The 17759-nt window shown below is 40.0% G+C and overlaps 5 protein-coding genes across 6 annotated transcripts; 3 read left to right on the top strand and 2 right to left on the bottom strand.

Moving 5' to 3' along the window:
* Positions 1-335: 335 nt before the first annotated feature.
* On the top strand, positions 336-1005 carry LOC124207643 (32 kDa beta-galactoside-binding lectin-like). The gene is made up of 4 exons (XM_046605215.1): positions 336-365; positions 428-519; positions 584-794; positions 886-1005. Exons 1-4 carry the CDS (start codon positions 336-338, stop codon positions 1003-1005), a joined length of 453 nt encoding a protein of 150 aa, XP_046461171.1.
* A 578-nt stretch (positions 1006-1583) lies between these two features.
* Positions 1584-4755, top strand: LOC124208064 (protein sel-1 homolog 1-like). Its single transcript, XM_046605769.1, has 8 exons — positions 1584-2590; positions 2658-2984; positions 3054-3206; positions 3272-3500; positions 3574-3722; positions 3781-3946; positions 4020-4267; positions 4333-4755. Exons 1-8 carry the CDS (start codon positions 1784-1786, stop codon positions 4585-4587), a joined length of 2334 nt encoding a protein of 777 aa, XP_046461725.1. The 5' UTR covers positions 1584-1783; the 3' UTR covers positions 4588-4755.
* A 108-nt stretch (positions 4756-4863) lies between these two features.
* Positions 4864-7033, bottom strand: LOC124208065 (serine/threonine-protein phosphatase 5-like). The gene is made up of 8 exons (XM_046605770.1): positions 6813-7033; positions 6564-6749; positions 6181-6506; positions 5956-6120; positions 5644-5892; positions 5416-5569; positions 5192-5345; positions 4864-5122 (listed from the first exon to the last, which is right to left on the bottom strand). Exons 1-8 carry the CDS (start codon positions 6877-6879, stop codon positions 4981-4983), a joined length of 1443 nt encoding a protein of 480 aa, XP_046461726.1. The 5' UTR covers positions 6880-7033; the 3' UTR covers positions 4864-4980.
* A 28-nt stretch (positions 7034-7061) lies between these two features.
* LOC124208062 (DNA mismatch repair protein Msh6-like) lies at positions 7062-11626 on the top strand. Its single transcript, XM_046605759.1, has 5 exons — positions 7062-7314; positions 7383-8547; positions 8609-8977; positions 9032-9601; positions 9664-11626. Exons 2-5 carry the CDS (start codon positions 7420-7422, stop codon positions 11527-11529), a joined length of 3933 nt encoding a protein of 1310 aa, XP_046461715.1. The 5' UTR covers positions 7062-7314; positions 7383-7419; the 3' UTR covers positions 11530-11626.
* Positions 11627-14536: 2910 nt separating this feature from the next.
* Positions 14537-17636, bottom strand: LOC124208073. Of its 2 annotated transcripts, XM_046605783.1 has the most exons (7): positions 17488-17636; positions 17278-17423; positions 16789-17186; positions 16549-16717; positions 15283-15511; positions 15104-15222; positions 14537-14880 (listed from the first exon to the last, which is right to left on the bottom strand). In XM_046605783.1, the coding sequence occupies exons 2-5, from the start codon at positions 17416-17418 to the stop codon at positions 15494-15496; spliced, it is 726 nt and encodes a 241-aa protein (XP_046461739.1). In that variant the 5' UTR covers positions 17419-17423; positions 17488-17636; the 3' UTR covers positions 14537-14880; positions 15104-15222; positions 15283-15493. The 2 variants fall into 2 exon arrangements, with proteins under 2 accessions (XP_046461739.1, XP_046461738.1); XM_046605782.1 differs by having other exon boundaries at positions 15104-16717.
* Between the last annotated feature and the right edge of the window lie 123 nt (positions 17637-17759).

The following is a 17759-nucleotide window of genomic DNA, read 5'->3' on the forward strand; positions in this document are numbered from 1 at the left end:
TTAGATTATCCTTGAAGTGTAAATACCATACTTACGTTAATCCCAACCATCACCCCATTTTCAGTTAATGCGCAATTTAAATTACTTTCTTAGTTATAGGCTCCAGCCTACATATGTAAAAGAGATAACTTTATCTTTACATACGCCTCCGGTGTGGTTAAAGGTTTGTGTTAATGGACTTTATGACTTTATGACCGCTTTCTGGCGCAATATGCATTAGATTAGAGAATTTAAAAATGGTACAAAAGTTGCGCTTCCAAACGATTTTGTCTCACTTCCGAAGTGTTTTTGAAACTAGCATCTAGCACACACTGTTGAGGTCCTCTCTACTTGAAATGTCTAGAACCATTTCGTTGAAACATCCGGTAATTTTCGTGAAAGAGTGTCTGTATTTGTAAAATTAATTTTTGAATTCTTGAACTTACAGGAGGTTCCAGTCGCTCATCAAATTTCTGATGGGAAACTGGAGATTGGAGACAAAGTTGAACTCAAGGGCGAACCTCTTGAACATGCTGAACGGTATTAGTTATCCAATTTGATTGTGATTAAGCATGTACTAATTTTAAATTGTTGTTGTACACAGGTTTATGGTAAATTTTGTCGATAAATCCACCCACCACTGCATCTTCCACTTGGACTTCCGTTTCAACGAAGGAGATGCGTATCACAAGGCAGTGGTTCGCAACAGCAATTACCCACACGGTCATTGGGGTGCGGAAGAGCGTTCCGACAACCCACTGCAGAGGGGAAAGCCATTCAAGATCCAGATCAAAGTCTTGGCAGACCGATTTAATGTAAGCACCTAGCAGTTTTCCTAGTAATCAATTGCATACTCGGTGTGTGTGGTGTCAGCAAATAATTATTGGAACTTGATTGTTTCATTAGGTCGAAGTTGACGATAGTCATCATTTCGATTTCAATCACCGCGTTTCCCTCGGCGACGCTGACTTAATTGAGATTCAAGGGGACGTCAAGATCAAATCTGTTAAGATTAAAGAATGTTAGCTCATGTTTTCAGCAATTGCTGAAAATAAGATCTGGCTGAATGTTTTGTTGTTTTTTAAGAACGTACAGCCTCTTCTTTGTTTTACAACTTCACCTTTGACAGTGAAATATACTGTATGGTTATCTACAAGAACATGTCTTATGTGTTTTACGATTTTTCTTTTAAATGTAGGTAAAATTTCAGTAAATAAAATGTAAGCTTCTTGAGAAATGATGTTGCTATCGGTGTTAGGGTTCGTGCAAATTTTAATTTTTAATTTATTGTGTGTGTTTAATAATTAATTATTTATTTAAAAAAATAGATCGTAGTGGTGCTGTTCCACAACAGTGCGTCATCATTTGCAGCCAAACTCCGTATTCATGTTTTAGTGTTTTCAAGCATTTACGAATAGTTCAATAAAAAGGCCAAACAATTTATTTTATAATCGACTGTTCTTGACTACACAGGTAACCTCTACGTGTTTGTTTATTTGTTTATATAATCAGGTGTCGCAATAACTCATAATGCACACGATCTACGTGATTGAATGTACCGCCTACAGCTGGACGTTTCTGATTGGTCAACGTCACATAGCGAAATGTAGCAGACAACAAACGTCATCACTAGCAGATTATACACAGCAGCGTACAGTTGATATATTGTTCCGAGTTTGTCATCGGATTAATTGACCAAAGAAACCGATAACCTCTAGTTTTAACTAAAAACTGGATTTTCAAAAGGTTCATTGGAATGTTAATGTAATTTGTAGGCTTTCCTCCTAAACCACTTGCTTGAAGAATGTGGCTAAAGTTTTGGATAATCGCCTTAGTGATTGGCTCACTTGTCATCGCCGAAGAAGACGGTACAATAGCCGAGGAAACCGGTTCTGATATTGAAGCAACTGGAGAAGAGAACCAAGATGAAACTGAAGCAACAACTGATAGAGTGGAGACTTTCAGTGCTGATATAAATTTTAATTCGTGGAGTGAACTGTATGACTATTTGAAAGAAATCGAAGAAGCCACAAGTGAAAATACTGAAGATGCTGTAGAATCTGCTGTCCGATTGCAACTGATGACAGATGGAGATGCCCTGACTTTAGACGGGGAGAATAACGAAGAGGGGGAACCTGTCATTGTTCATGGAACAATCAGTGATGTGATACATGAAGTCCCTGCACCTGACCTAAGCCAAAGCAAAGTACTGATTGGTGATGAAGAAGATGCTCAAAAATCTGATAAATCTAAAATTATTACCACTAAAGCCGACTGGACTTTTATCCAACATACTTTGAAAACATTGGATGAGAAAGAGACTTCTGTTGCACCCAATCCTGAAGATGAAACTTTAGATGAAGATCTTACTGAAGAAGAACGAAAAGGAAAAGAAATCTTTGAGAAGGGTAAACAGATCACTACTCTGACACGAGCCAACCGAAAGCTAGCCCACAACATGTTCGTGGAGGCTGCCGAATTGGGATACATCCCGGCAAAAGAACGAGTTGCCTGGTCACAGTTGCTGGGATCGAATTCTCTCGAAGAGCTCCCCATTGCAAGAAAAACTTTTGAAGAGCTAGCTGATTTAGGAAAGCCAGATTCTCAAACGGTATATTTACTTTTAGCCTTGTTTTCATATTCCCAATATTGACTACTATAATAATATTTCTATTTAGGCAATGGGATTTTTATACGCCACTGGACTGGGAGGTCTGGAATCCAATGGAGCCAAAGGTCTACTTTACTACACTTTTGGTGCCATCGGTGGGTCGTCGTGGGCTCAAATGGCTTTGGCTTACCGATACTGGTCAGGTATTGGTGTGACCCCAAGTTGTGAGAAGGCGTTGGACTTTTACCGTCGAGTGGCCGCTGGAGTAGCAGATGAGTTAACTCTTTCTGGTGGTACAGCGGTGCATCGCTTGCGTTTGCATGATGAAGCAGAGAATCCAGGTCAATCGTCAGGCGTCCTGGATTCAGATCTCATCAGTTATTATCAACTTCAAGTGAGTCAAATTTATTTATTTTGAATCTCTCACAAAATAAATAATAACTTTCATTACGTATTATTACAGGCAGAAAAAGGAGACGTTAAAGCTCAGCTGGGATTGGGGCAGCTACATTATCAGGGTGGTCGCGGTGTCGAGCAGGATCACCAACGAGCTTTGAATTACTTTTTGCGAGCAGCCGACGCAGGTGATGCTCACGCCATGGCTTTCCTCGGCAAGGTACATTATCTGAACTAAATTTCTAATCAGAGTTTTTAAGGATTGATTTGTTTGTTCCATTGCAGATGTATTTAGAAGGAAGCGAAGCAGTTCCCCAAGATAATGCAACAGCCTTTCAATACTTCAAAGCAGCGGCTGAGCGTAATAATCCCGTTGGCCAGGCTGGACTCGGTTTGATGTACCTTCATGGTCGACACGTTGAAAAGGACGTCAATAAAGCTTTCCAGTATTTCAATTCTGCTGCTGACCGAGGATGGGTGGATGGTCACCTCCAACTCGGCAACATGTACCTCGGTATGCACATACGCTTAGTTTAGAATATACATATATGAATTAGGATCTTTATTTGACATTGGATGTGTCATAGCTGGATTGGGTGTCCGACGTGACTATAAGTTGGCAATCAAATACTTCAACTTGGCTTCACAAGCCGGCAATACTTTGGCAATATATCAGCTAGCTCAAATGCATGCCGCCGGGACTGGAATGATTCGCTCGTGTCATACTGCTGTAGAGGTAGACTGTGCCATCTTAGCAATCTGATCTTTAATTCAATTCTCTTATTTCTCTGCAGCTTTTTAAGAACGTCGTCGAACGAGGAAAATGGGCCGATAAGTTAATGGAAGCCTACTCCGACTATCGGGACGGACACGTCAACGAAGCTCTGATTAAATACATGTTGCTGTCCGATCTGGGCTACGAAGTGGCGCAGAGCAACGCCGCTTTCATCCTCGACCGCAGTACGTCTTTAACGAATAGTAGTATAATTGAATTGCTTTCTAATCTCTTGTTGTTTTCGTGGGTTTCTTTCAGAGGAGAGTGATTTGTTCAACGTCAACGAAACGATGGTAAGAGCATTACAATACCTTGGACGTGCAGCTTCTCAAGGCTACGCTCCTGCTCGTGTTCGTCTGGGTGATTACTACTATTACGGCTGGGGTGCCGATGTGGATTTTGCTTCAGCAGCTGTCCACTATCGTATCGCCTCTGATCAATTGCACAGCGCCCAAGCCATGTTCAATTTGGGATACATGCATGAGCAAGGATTGGGAATGAAACAGGTATAACTAACTCTTCATTTTAACTTGCGTAGATGTATTTTTATTCTTCTTCTTGTTTCATTCAGGACATCCATTTAGCCAAAAGGTTTTACGATATGGCCGCCGAAGCAAGTACCGACGCCAAAGTGCCCGTTGCTCTTGCCCTTGCCAAGTTGTCGGTTCTATTCGGCCTTCGTTACATGACAGAGAATGATTGGCAGGACCTAACAATTTCGCTGGACCCTGCCACTTATTTAGGCCCTGATTGGGACTTGTACCTCATTACAACATTGCTCGGACTGCTCGTACTGGTCGTTTACCTGAGGAGACCTCAGCCTTGAGAAGGAGAGAAACTGTGTAACATCTTTTCTTTCTTTTCATTTTGATTTTGAAAACAAGTAAAACTATTGGGGGGTCTTTGTAATATATCGAAATCTTTGTGAATCCGCAAGACACATGAGCGGTTGCGGTCGCGGGTCCAGTTCAATAAAATCCAACAGTGAATTCGATATTTCATATCTTATCTAAAGCCTGGAATGTTGAGAAAATGTCAACGACTCGTGACTAAAATCCTTTATTCAACAAAGTAATGCAAGTAATCAACTAAGTAACCTAAATAAGTAGCCTGTTTTGTTTTTATTTTTTTTGTTTAATCTGTGTTTGTGGATTGTACATAATAGTGCACCTAAATTTCTCCCTTCAAAAGGGTCTGGAAGATTAGAAGTTACAGTAGATCAACCGAACAGACTCATCATTGAATTGGCGTACGCCATTGGCTTCACATCCGGGTGGGGGACGGCCTCGTAAGTTGTAAAGTGGGGCTTCATGTCCTTTCCGTTCATTGTAATGAAAGCCCCTTTGTTACCCATGGTATCACTAGTGTGGGAAAATCAAGGAGAATTAGCCTATGAAATACTTAAGTTTAACTACTTTAAATGGACCCACCAATAGTTGGGAGCAGAGAAAACGGTGATGCATTTTCCATCGTGAGCTTCCTCGTAGCCGTCTGACTTGACTTCGTGACTGCGAACTATGTAATCTAGATGATTATGCTCCAAGAAACGGGCGGTAACGTCCGGTCCAAATTGAATTCCCACACCTGCATATTTAATGTTAACGGTTAAATTTTTCTTCGTGCAAATGGAATTACATCTAAAGTTGATGCTCACCTCGTTTAGACGGAGAACGACCCTTCATCGGCTGAGGATCAGACCAAAGCAGTTCGCACATGATACCTTCTTCGGGTGGTTGACGGTTGCGATCCGTTATCCGGATGTCTTCCAATGAAATACCGTCCCGCGAAAATAGTCCACCGTGCATAACCTTTTCAAACGTACGTTGGCATAAATTAAAATGAAAAGATGAAAGGTGAAGAATGTAACAAAAAAGAAACCTACCAGGACTCGCTGATTAAGACAATGGCACAAAGGAAGCCAATTGTAAACTTCGGTGAAGAGCTCAGCCATTTGTGACGAATACTTTGACTTGACTTCGCCTTCAAACCCGTACATTTGGTTCATTGTTTGGCTCTCGTGATTACCACGCGCCATAAAAAAGTGATTTGGGTACAGCAACTTGAACCCAAACAAGGTAAAGATGCATTCTACAGAGAACGAACCCCGATCTACGAAGTCGCCATTAAAAAGCTACAAAATCAATGATTAGCTGTGCATCATTACTTTTTATTTTAGTGACTGAAAGATACTCACGAATGGGTTTTCGGTTGACGGGAGACCATTGAGTTTGAAAATGTTCATGAGATCATAGAACTGACCATGAATATCCCCACATACAGTAAACTTGCTGTCTTCAGGTATGGTTACATCAATAAGCGATGGTTGAGCTTTGAACAATTCTGCCACCTCTAACAGAATCTGGAAGAAAAGCTTACATTAAAAACCAAATATATCTTAAAAACAATTTAACAACAATACCTGGAAGGCATATTTCCTGTGAAGTTTCTTTTGATCCTTATATGCATCCATAAGTTCTTGCATGAATTCTAAAGTCACTCTTCCATTCACCAGGTGAGGGCCAGTATAAGTGCTCTCAACAGCCATGGAATCAATGTTAATAGATTCTGACACTGATTTCTTCACAGTATCAACAGCAATTGCTCTTTCAAAAGCTTGTTGCCTAACAATTTTGCTGCATTCGTTAAATTTCAATTTAGCATCTTTATCATTTGGTCGGGCTTTAAACACAGTTTCGTAATCTTTCAGGGCTAACTTAGTTTTCCCCAAAGCCATGTAAGAAGCGGCTAATAAAAGAAAAAAAATTATGATGGGTTCATCTTAATGAAATGTTCTTAACCTACCTCTTCTATAGTAACCTTTGACATAGGTTTTATCCAGGCTGATGGCCTTCGATGCATCTTCTAAGGCATAACCAAAGCACTCTGTCCTTAAATAGGCAAAACTCCTGTTGGCATACAGGACAGCTGAGGTAGGATTGCACTCAATGGCATTGGAGTAGAGCGTTATGGCTTTGACGTAATTTTGCTCTAAAAAGCCGAAAAATAATATGTAATTATTGCACAATATTCCTAATTGTTGAAATGGATTACTTTTAAAACATTCATTGGCTTCTTCTTTGAGGGCATCAGCCTTTTCCAGATTCATGTTCTGTTCCATATTCCTTAATAAATTTGCAAAAAACAACAAATTGATATAATTCTCTTACGGGGCTTTGAAATGGGGGATGGGTTGATCGTGAACGTTGCCAGTTGCGTGAACACTAAATTTTCCGTCACGTGTGTCAAAAATCCAAAAAGGAAATTTACATTTAGGTTGCTGAACCAGATTTATGTTCTGCTATCAAATATCAATAACTGTGAACTGACTTACTGAGTGGGCAATGCAATTTACATGTATATTTAAAAAAAAACCTTATAAAAGTTTTAATTTAAAAACATAAAATTATTTCTTTACTGTTTTACGCGTAATGTATGATTTAAGTGTTATAGAAATAGTTGAGCTATTATATTGACAACCTCGCAACATACTGCTGTTCTCATGTTATTGTGGCGGGACAAACTCGTGGTTTAGACAAAAAAAAGTGAAAAAAAGGTAAGTTTTTTTCGTTTTAAATTAATGGATTTATGTCCTCGAAACTGAAAAACTATTTTACAATGTAGTGATTTCGAACGAAGACACAATTAGGGACGCCTTAGAATGTCTAAGTCATCCCAGAAAAATACAATATTCAATTACTTCGTGAAATCTCCTACTGCTGCTGGGAGCACTACTCCTTCACGAAACACTAATGCTGCATCAGCTTCTTCTCCAACATTTGCGAGCCCTTCAACAAAAACGACACCTAGTCGTGCAGCCTTGACTCCTTCCAATAAAGATACACCTAAGCTGAAGATTAAACGAGGGTTGTCCCAAACTCCTATACCACAAAAAGAAGGTTATGAGCTTGGCAGTCTTGTTTGGGCAAAACTTGATGGTTTTCCATGGTGGCCCAGCCTTGTATGTCTCCATCCTGTAAAGAAAGTAGAAAAAGAAGGTGGAAAGATACATGTACAGTTTTTTGACAATCCACCCACAAGATCGTGGATTCACATGAAATTTGCAAGACCTTATACAGGAAGCCAAAATTTCAACTCACTTGGTGTTAGTAAACCTAAAGACAGTGATTGGAATAATGGATGTAAAGAAGCAGACAATGCTCTTCCAATGTCTGTAGAAGAGAGATTGAAATTAGTAGTTGAACTACTTCCATCTGATGAAGAGAACAGCATAAGTGAGGAGTCTACACCAAAAACTGCTACTAAAACATCTAAGAAAACTGAAGGACCCAAACCCAAGAGAAGAAGAATTTTGGTACCAGGTGACAGCGATGAAGATGAAGCTTCAGAAGAAGAATACAAGCCAATGGCTGTTGACAGCAGTGAGTCTGAAGTTGAAGAGAGTCTAATTGAAGAAGATCAAGAAAATCCTATTTCAGAGGAAGAAGTAGAGGAGGAGAGTCCCGTGAAAAGGAAACGTAAATTACCAGTTGCAAATACGAAAAGTGCTTTAAACACCCCATCTAATTTGAAGTCATTCGTCTGTGATTCGCCTTCCACCATCAGTAACAGTACCAAAAAGAAACTGTCTGACTTTAGTTGCAGAGATGCTGATAGTGCAGTCTGTGATAGTCAAAGTGAAGGAAGACAATTCTCACATCTGACTTACGAATTTTTGAAGCCAGCCAATATTCGTGATGGTCAAAGGCGCCGTCCAGATGATCCTGATTATGACCCGAGATCTATATACATTCCCGATTCGTTCAAACAAAGTCTAACTCCAGCTATGGTAACTTACAAAATTACCCATTAAAATTTCTACATTACATAATTATTATTAATTTCAACAGCGCCAGTGGTGGGAAATGAAAACCAACAATTTTGATGTCATCCTCTTCTTTAAAGTTGGCAAATTTTATGAGCTGTATCACACAGATGCCCTGATCGCTGTCAATGAGTTGGGTATTATCTTGATGAAAGGAGATCACGCTCACTGTGGATTTCCTGAACGAGGCTTCGCTAAGTACTCCTCCCAACTAATCGAAAAGGGTTATAAAGTAGCTCGGGTGGAACAGACAGAAACACCAGAGATGATGACGGAACGATGCAAGCGAATGTCTCGTCCCACTAAATTTCACCGAGTCGTAGAGCGTGAAGTATGCCAGATTACGTCACGTGGAACTCGAACCTACAACGCGATTGAAGGAGACAACTGGGAGGTAGTATTTTCACAGCACTTAATTGGACTCTAAATAATAACTATGTGGTTTTAGGTTGAACACCATTTCTTAATGGCGCTGTGGGAAAAGAGTGGATCAGAGGCAGCTGGTGGAAAAGTCGAATTTGGTGTGGCATTCGTTGATACATCAATTGGTAGTTTTCAACTAGGCCAGTTTGAAGACGATCGCTATCGTTCCCGTCTTTCGACGTTGCTAACCCGTTATAATCCTGTGGAAATCATCTCAGCCAAGCGCGGAGTCTCAAACGATACTACCCAGGTGTGGAACGCTGCCTGCCCTAATGCTCTTCATGAGATGGTCAGCTCCAACGCCGAGTGCTGGGATCCAGCAAAAACTCTCCGCTCTCTAGCCGAAAGTGATTACTTTAAAGTGAATGGAGACCTTGATTGGCCGGAAGGCATTCGCCCGTTGCTCGATGACAGCAGTAGCCTTGGCTTGGCTGCCAAAGAGGAGTCTGAACTCGCCATTCGAGCATTGGGAGCCCTTCATTGGTATCTGAAAGAATGTAAACTGGACCAAGAACTGTTGTCTCGCCGTTCATTCCAAATTTACTATCCGATTGATGAAGAGCCTCAAGGAAATGCCATTTTTGGTTCCCACATGGTAATATAAAATTCTTTATTTGAAAATTATAGTCACATTAACTCCATTTGTTTTATATGAAGGTGCTGGATGGGATGACATTACGCAACTTGGACGTTCTAGTAAACTCTTCCACGGGTACCACAACAGGATCTTTATTGGAGCGACTCAACCGCTGCAACACAGCGTTTGGCCAACGGATGCTTCGTCATTGGCTATGCGCACCACTGTGCCAACAGGAAGCCATCGACGATCGACTGGACGCAGTCGAGTATCTTTTGAGCAACACAGCAGCAATAGAAGAGGTTAAAAAGATTCTAAAGTCTCTTCCGGATTTGGAACGATTAGTGAACAAAATCCACAGTCAAGGCAGTTCACTCAAAGCTAAGAATCACCCCGACAGCCGTGCTATTTTCTTTGATGCTCCTATTTACAGCAAGAAAAAAATAACCGACTTTTTACTCACATTGGAAGGCTTCCGGTCGGCCCAAAAAGTTGAAGAATACTTTCGCGAATCCACCATTATTTCGAAGCTGCTCAGGCAATCGGTGAAGCTAGCGAGTCAAGGCGGGGAATTTCCTGATATGGACGAAGAACTGGAGTTTTTCCGCCTTGCTTTTGATCATCAACAAGCTGCCAAGGAAGGCACGATGGTTCCTCGACCAGGTGTTGACAAGCAATACGATCAGGCCTTGGAGCGGATAGCCGAGGTTCAAGCAGACGCCGAGAAGTATCTACTTGATCAAAAGCGTCACTTTGGAGGAAAAGTATCATTTGTTGGTACCGACAAGAAGCGTTTTCAACTGGAAGTTTCTGAAGCAGCTGCCAGTCGTGCGAATCATAAATATGAATTTCAAGGTCAGCGCAAAGGATTCAAACGATACTACACTAACGAATCTCGTGTTTTGATTCAACAAATGTTGACGGCTGAAGAACAGCGAAATTCGGCCCTCAAGGATATCAGTCGACGAATTTTCGAGCAGTTTGATAATCACCATTTGCTGTGGGAGAAAGCAATCAAGTGTTTGGCTGTTCTAGATGTTGTCTTGGCTCTCACGGCTTTCGCTGCTGACCAGAAAGTCTGCCGCCCTCGTATCATTCCTCCCGGAAGCAACCAGCGTCCCTTTTTGCGGCTGATCCAAGGACGCCATCCAGCCCACTCCCAACAGTTTGCCAACAGCGAGTTCATTCCAAACGACGTCACCATTGGATCTGGCGTTGTGGAACAATCCGATTCCCAGGTCGAAGCCGATCATTCGCTCACCTTAGTGACGGGCCCAAATATGGGTGGTAAATCGACGTTGATGCGTCAAGTTGGACTTTGCGTCATTCTGGCTCAGATGGGATCATTTGTCCCTGCTGAAGAATTTGAGCTGACTCCAGTGGACCGACTCTTTACGCGTTTGGGAGCCAACGACCACATTTTGGGTGGAGAAAGTACCTTCTTTGTTGAACTGAGTGAAACTGCTGCGATCCTGAAGCATGCAACGCTACATTCGCTTGTCTTGCTGGATGAGCTTGGCAGAGGCACTGCTACCTTCGATGGAACAGCTATTGCATATTCTGTTGTGGATCACTTGGCTCGCCGTCAATGTCGCACTTTATTTTCTACTCATTATCACAGCTTGGTCCACGACCTTACTTCTCACCCTCAAGTTCGTTTAGGCCATATGGCGTGTATGGTGGAAAATGACGAAGAGGTGGACGACCCTAGCCAAGAAAACATAATTTTTCTTTACCAGTTTGTTGATGGAGCTTGTCCCAAGTCTTATGGATTCCACGCGGCACGACTGGCTGGACTTGAGAGGAGCATCATTTCACGCGGCTTCCAACAGGCGAAACGTATGGAATCAAAAATGTTGTCTGTTCAATTGTTTCGTGATCTGTTCGAAAAACAATCTCCTAAGTTACCTGTCGATTTCCAGCCGAATTGGAATTGTCTTTTGTAATGGTTGGTATTCACAAAGTTTCGTTTTCTCTGTGCTTACCTACGTACTTAATTATCCCAGGTTTATTAAAATAAATCAGTGTTATTAAGCGTTTAAATTAAGTTTAATTAAATTATTCGTTTATCGCTTTCCAATTAATTACTACTGAAAACGAAAGAACGAGTTAAACTTGTTACAGATTTTACCTTGTATGATGATACCTGTTCGATGCTTTAATCAATGCATTTTCTTATCGCACCTGTTTTTTTTTAAATTTTAAGACAAAAATTGTCAAAATTCAAACACCAGTTGCCGTAGTGAAAGTAATAATAATGGTATATCAAGATCATTCCGGCCATGGCAACGTCAATTCAAAGATGTCAAGCCACAGAACTCAAACACGGGTTGCCGATCAGAAAGAATCATCGCCGATGGAAGAAAGGAGACTGCAGGGAAGTAAAGCTGAATGTTGTTCGCATACTTCGCTTTTTATTTTTAGGCTATATTTTTAAGAAACTATTTTTTTTTTAATCTTCTCAAATTGTTTCACTTATTTTCGTAGATTATATTCACTAATAATTTAATGGTTTTAAACTCTGTGTCTGTGTAATAATTTCTAAATTAGGCCCTTTTTGCGAGTCACAAACGAACTCACTGTTACTTTTGGTACGTTTCTTTTGGCTAACGATGGCTTTTTTATCATAGCTCTGATCATTTTCAGCTGTCAAATTAGTAAGGGTTTCAGCTACTTTGCACATTCCTGTAAAAATGTATCGGCAGTTGTTGTGTGGTAACTTTTTGGTGATGACTGATAACTATTCCACCAATAATGCTCACTTTTTAATTTTTCGATAAATTTCCTTTTTATCTACTAAATCTATTTCACGGAGATGACGAATATTTGGTTTTTATTTTTCCTTCCGTGGATGCTAAGTGCTGTCACTAGGCGGCTAAATTTTTCTGTGTGTTTAGGGATTGAGCTATTCATCCCTAGTGTGTAGAGGGATTACTGTAGGGGGGGGGGGGGAAGGTTACCATTTTGATTTTTGAGACGAGAAACTCCATGCCGTTCTTTTTCTTCCGAGACGCTGACCGAGAAGGTAATCGTCGGGTACCGTCGGTAATCTCTAGTCATCATTGCTGGGTACTTTCTTTCCCGACTTAGTTCTTCATAAAAAAAGGTAATTCTACTATAATTCTTAAAGTTTTCTACGGTTAATTTACGGGTTACATGGCCTTAAATTTATACTAGCCAATTCAATGTGGCCATGCTTGTTGTACACTTGTTTAAAATGTCGTCTCTTGCTGCGTGTAGCACTGTTCGTCACATGTCAAAGTACTTCAGAACAGTACAAGTAATAATGCTGAGTAACTTAATAATCTTAAGAATTTATTCCCACATTAAAATTCTGTAATTGAGTTTCTGATAGAAATCGAACTTTTTTTAAAATTACTAATTATCATACATTTGTAATCTAAAGCAACATGATAGTTGCAAATATGTTCTGTGATTGGATTTGCGAGTAAGTTCAGTCGAGAGATGAACTTGAATGATGCTTGCGAAAACATGCATTTTAGTTAAGAATAATTAAAAGATTTCTTTTACTAATCTAATTAATTTTTGACAGGTTGGTGGAGATTTTTCTCAACGTGCAGAGCCAAGTCAACAAGATGCCTCTTATGTATCATGTTGTGAGATGAAAATGGGAAGAAAACAGGAAATCTGAAATGGTAACAATTTACTTGAAAGACACTTGAGCTGGGTTTTGCATTTTGCTTGTTTGAATTGTAGTCTGTGTGTTCTTTGCTTAGAAATAACTCGAGTTGGGCATAAAACTTTGATTTAGATGACATTTTACAATTACTAACTGCTTCAAATAAGGGTGTGAAAAGATTTTCATTAGTTTGTGAAAAGTTACAATTTTCTTTAACTCCAGCTCAAGCAGAAGAATTTCCACTTCTCTATTTGGTTGAAAATGTTCTTGGTTAACTAATGTTCTTTTGCTTTTTTAGATTCCTTTTGGTGTTGAAGCTGTTAATGGTGGTGATGCCTGTTGTGCAGTGGTGTGGAAGGCATTTTCAGATTGAGAGATGAGCTGAAATGGATGTTTGGCAGACTTACCGTTCAACATAAAACTTCATTATACCATGTTGGTGCCCATGCTGTGTAGAGCTGTTGTGTGCAAAATAGTTGGTGTTGCCTGATGGCTGTCTGGCATTTCGTTGGTGTGTTCTTCTGTTACCTGTTGAGGTAATGCTGGATGAAAAATTCTCTTCAATTATTGACTTGTAACTAAATCTCCGTTCTCGTTTTAGTTCAATCGTACGGCGCCGTTCCAGACTTGATCCATTGGTGAAGCTGAGGAGTTGCTGAAATTCAAGACTGATGGATCATTAGATATTACATAAGTTAAAATTGCAAATTATTGACCCTTTTGCCTAAGTAAACAAAATGTCCTCTGTTGCCCAGTTGTGTGAAAACCAGGGGTGTCATGGTTGAATGGGGAATTGCAATGAAGTTTGATATTTTCCTTGAGAAAGAAGTTAAACCACAAAGATTCTTATACTCCGATGAACTTTTTCAGCCTCGAAACATTTCGCTCTCAATATTACCTCGTAACAAAAATAAATTGCTGAACCAAAATCATTTTCTGCTGTACAATTATTATCAATCTACACTTAATTTTAATCAATTATTTTACAATAAAAAATAATGTCCAATTATCCAGCCCAAATTTTTATTAATTTTTAAAATTTGCTAGAAACAACCACCATTGTCTTTTTCGCAAAAAATTGGCGATGTACATTGATCCCATGTTTTTTGTTTATAAAATTTAAAACCATTTTTTATCATTTGACATTTTTTATTTATTTTAACACAACCACATATATATTTTATGGCCCCCAGGGAGGGGGGGGCCTGTGACTTTCCCAACCGCGATAATAACATGTACCGTTATTATTTTGTTGGTGCGGAAAGCCGGAATTTAATCTAGCAGTTGTCGACTGTATCAAAACTGACATAGAATCAGTTTGCCACAATCGTATACTGCCCAAGTAAAAACGCAAAAGACGACAGATGAAACCAATTCAAGTCAGAAACTCACTGGCAGAGCAAAACCACAAATAAAAGGGGATAAAAATATTTCAAATCATCACCACGGATACCACTTGCAAAGCAAAAAACACAAATGAAAGCAGTTAAAATTTTAAAGTCAGCAATTTGGACAAATTCTGGCTCAGCTGCTTCGGAATAACTCCAGCACAGCTACTTCTGGATAACACTGGCACCACATCCTGCATACAACGGTTGAACTTTTCTTCATCACACCTTTCACCATCTGGCTGCAGCGTGCAGCGTGGTTGTTAGACCTATTGAAGAAAATAAAAAAATTACCATCAGGAAACACAAGTTAACTGGACTCTTACGACAAAAGATAAGGAGTAAGACAAAACAGAATAGCTTAGATTTCTGCAATTTTAACGAAAGAAGTAATAGTTGAAAAGGTATTCAAATTTCTACAGTAGCAAAGCCAATTGATCTCTAGTGTCATATTAACCAAATAGTTTGAGGAAATCTGAAGTTAATAATTACTTTTGCTGTTGCATGGGATGAGACGTACGACTGGGTACAGGCAGCGAGACACACGAGGCACGACATTTCGGCAATACAGACATTTTCAATTCAGGTGGCAAAGAGGTATTATCAATCACCTGTAAATTGACACAACGAGATTTTATATTCCATTAACCTGATTAATTGACAAGAAATACCTTTTCATTTTGGGAAACGTCACGACCGGCATCTCACTTCTGCTGCGTCAAGGAACAAAATGGCCGAAGTTAGTCCTTCAAAGACACTCGCGCCACCTGGTGGACATCAATTGGATTGCTTACTTGCTGACTGCACGCAGCAGCTAAACTTGAATTCTTGACGCCTTTCACTAGCTGGCACGAAATGAATCAAGTGAGGATGAATACCAGATTACTCGAACAGCTTTCCCTATGAGACAACACACAAATTAATTACTTGGGCATTCCCGATAATTTTCCGTAACTTGTTCAACATAAAAATCTATAATAGTAACAAAAAGTAAGGAGGGTTTCGTCTCTGGTTCGGCTGTTATCTTCATAATCATTTCGCCATCTTTCCAGGCTTCTGCTGTCCGTTTAGTCAAATCAAATGCATGATGAATGCCAAGTTGACGATGGTCTTTATACCAACGGTCACCTCCAACGCGTTGAATCATCGAGTTCACAACGTAGTTGTATGTAAATGGAGTATAACAAATGCTGCCGCACATATCGCCAGGTTGACTCCCGAACATTTCGCGAGGGAACGCAGTATCAAAACATGCATCTTCTAGTTTATCTAAAAAACGATTCAACGTCGGAGAGGAGGAAAGTGAAATGTTCCGAAAACTGGGAGCATTTCGCCAGCAAAAATCCAAAGGACGCACTAGATTCCGTCGTATATTGTCGATTGTGGATGCTCCTAATTCTACACGGTTGGTCAATCGAAAACCATATATAGTAGGGATCATGCTGAGTGGGCAACAAAGAGCTCTTTCAACGTATTTTTCCGCGGTGTCTGCAAGATACGTCCAAACAATCGATTCAGTAAATAGCAAAGCTGCTGGGTGGTTTGCCAATATTCGGCTGCAAACAACAATAATGTTAGCTAGCCCAACGTGATCTGCGAGGTTGGAACAATCGATGACATCAAAACGTTTAGCTGATCCAGCGTAGCAAAACTCCAGGGAATCTTCCAAGTGAAAAAATACTTCAACATTTTCAATTCGACTCGATAAGAAAGCAAAAGTCTCTTTAGTATTTTCTGGCAAGATTGGGTCATCATATTGCTCTTGACTGAAGTATCCAGCTCTTCTTTGGTCAGAGGCAGGTAGCTATCGAAAGGAGATGATAAATAGTGGACTTTCCATTCGAGTGACGTTGGGTCTAGAAGTGTTGGATTAATGCATACGCCAGATTCCTGATTGATTCTGCAATTTCCAGATTGAAAATAAGAGTGGGCTTCACCTCTGACCACTCTTTCTGTAGAAGCTTCACTGTCGACACCAAAATGTTTTTCGACGTGACATCAGCCAACCAATCGATGACTGTAGAAACGAAATGCACAGGATTCTTAGATCTCTCCCGGAACTCTCCTTCCGACATGCTATCCATGCCTTTTAAAATAAAGTGAATCCTATAGAGTATAAAGCACAATATGTAGCAAACATACTATTTTCAATATTTGTTAGCTTGTGACTATCATACCTCTCTTTATGTATTTTTTTCATCAGTAGTTCTGATTCCGATCGATTTTGTGAGGCAGTAGCATGCCAAGAACTCCAAACTTTCTTCAACTTTTGCAAATGATTGCTGTCAGGAATATGAACATTTTCTGGGAGCTTCTCATTCAACAGGTCATTCAGAACTGATAGAAATCTTTTCTGTGTGATTTCCGACCAATCTGTGTTATACCACACATCCCAGATAAATGAAAAATCATCAGCTTCATCCGGATTGAAATAATTGGCTGAAACGATTTTCAACACCATAATGTTGCGAGCCAAAATTGATGGAAGAGCATCATTAAGATGAATATGTTGTGGGTGTTTAGTAGTTATTACGTGAAAAGTTTTTCTTAGGTCTCCACATCCCAAAAAGAGAATCTGTGATGAAAACAACCAAATTCATGTAAAACATTTCAAACGAAGAAACAGAAGGCACCTATAAACACAAGGATTTAGTAATATATCTCACCTTAGTTATACCAGTGTTGTCATCACTTTCATGAAAGTTGTAATCTTTCAATAGATTCCTGCCTCGAGTATTGCCAAAAGGATAATAAAGACGGGGAGATTTGCCTAGGACAGGAGAACCACGTGATGGTGTTCTTAACATTTTTGCTGCAAAAAAATCCAGTGGTAATATTTTTCAGCTTTCATAAACCTTATATGGTTAGTTCGTTACCTTCTATGTACTTAGCACGTGATGAATAGCGAAAAACTTAATTTAACGATTACGATATCAGTGGGGCGTGTGCAAAACGATCGAATTAAGACATAAAAGTTCAGACGACGTGGCTCCCACACACACAGCTGATCAGTCCGGAAGTAGTGGTGGGGGTGGATTCTGGATTGGCGCTCTTTTTGAAATTTACTAGGACGAAACGATAAGAACCCGTGTTAGTTGTTATGCCAATTTAAGTCAGTGAACCGCTTTTGCTTTTCCCTATTTAAGAA

The sequence above is a fragment of the Daphnia pulex genome, chromosome 11, assembly GCF_021134715.1.
Source record: "Daphnia pulex isolate KAP4 chromosome 11, ASM2113471v1".
Classification (NCBI taxonomy): Eukaryota; Metazoa; Arthropoda; class Branchiopoda; order Diplostraca; family Daphniidae; genus Daphnia; species Daphnia pulex.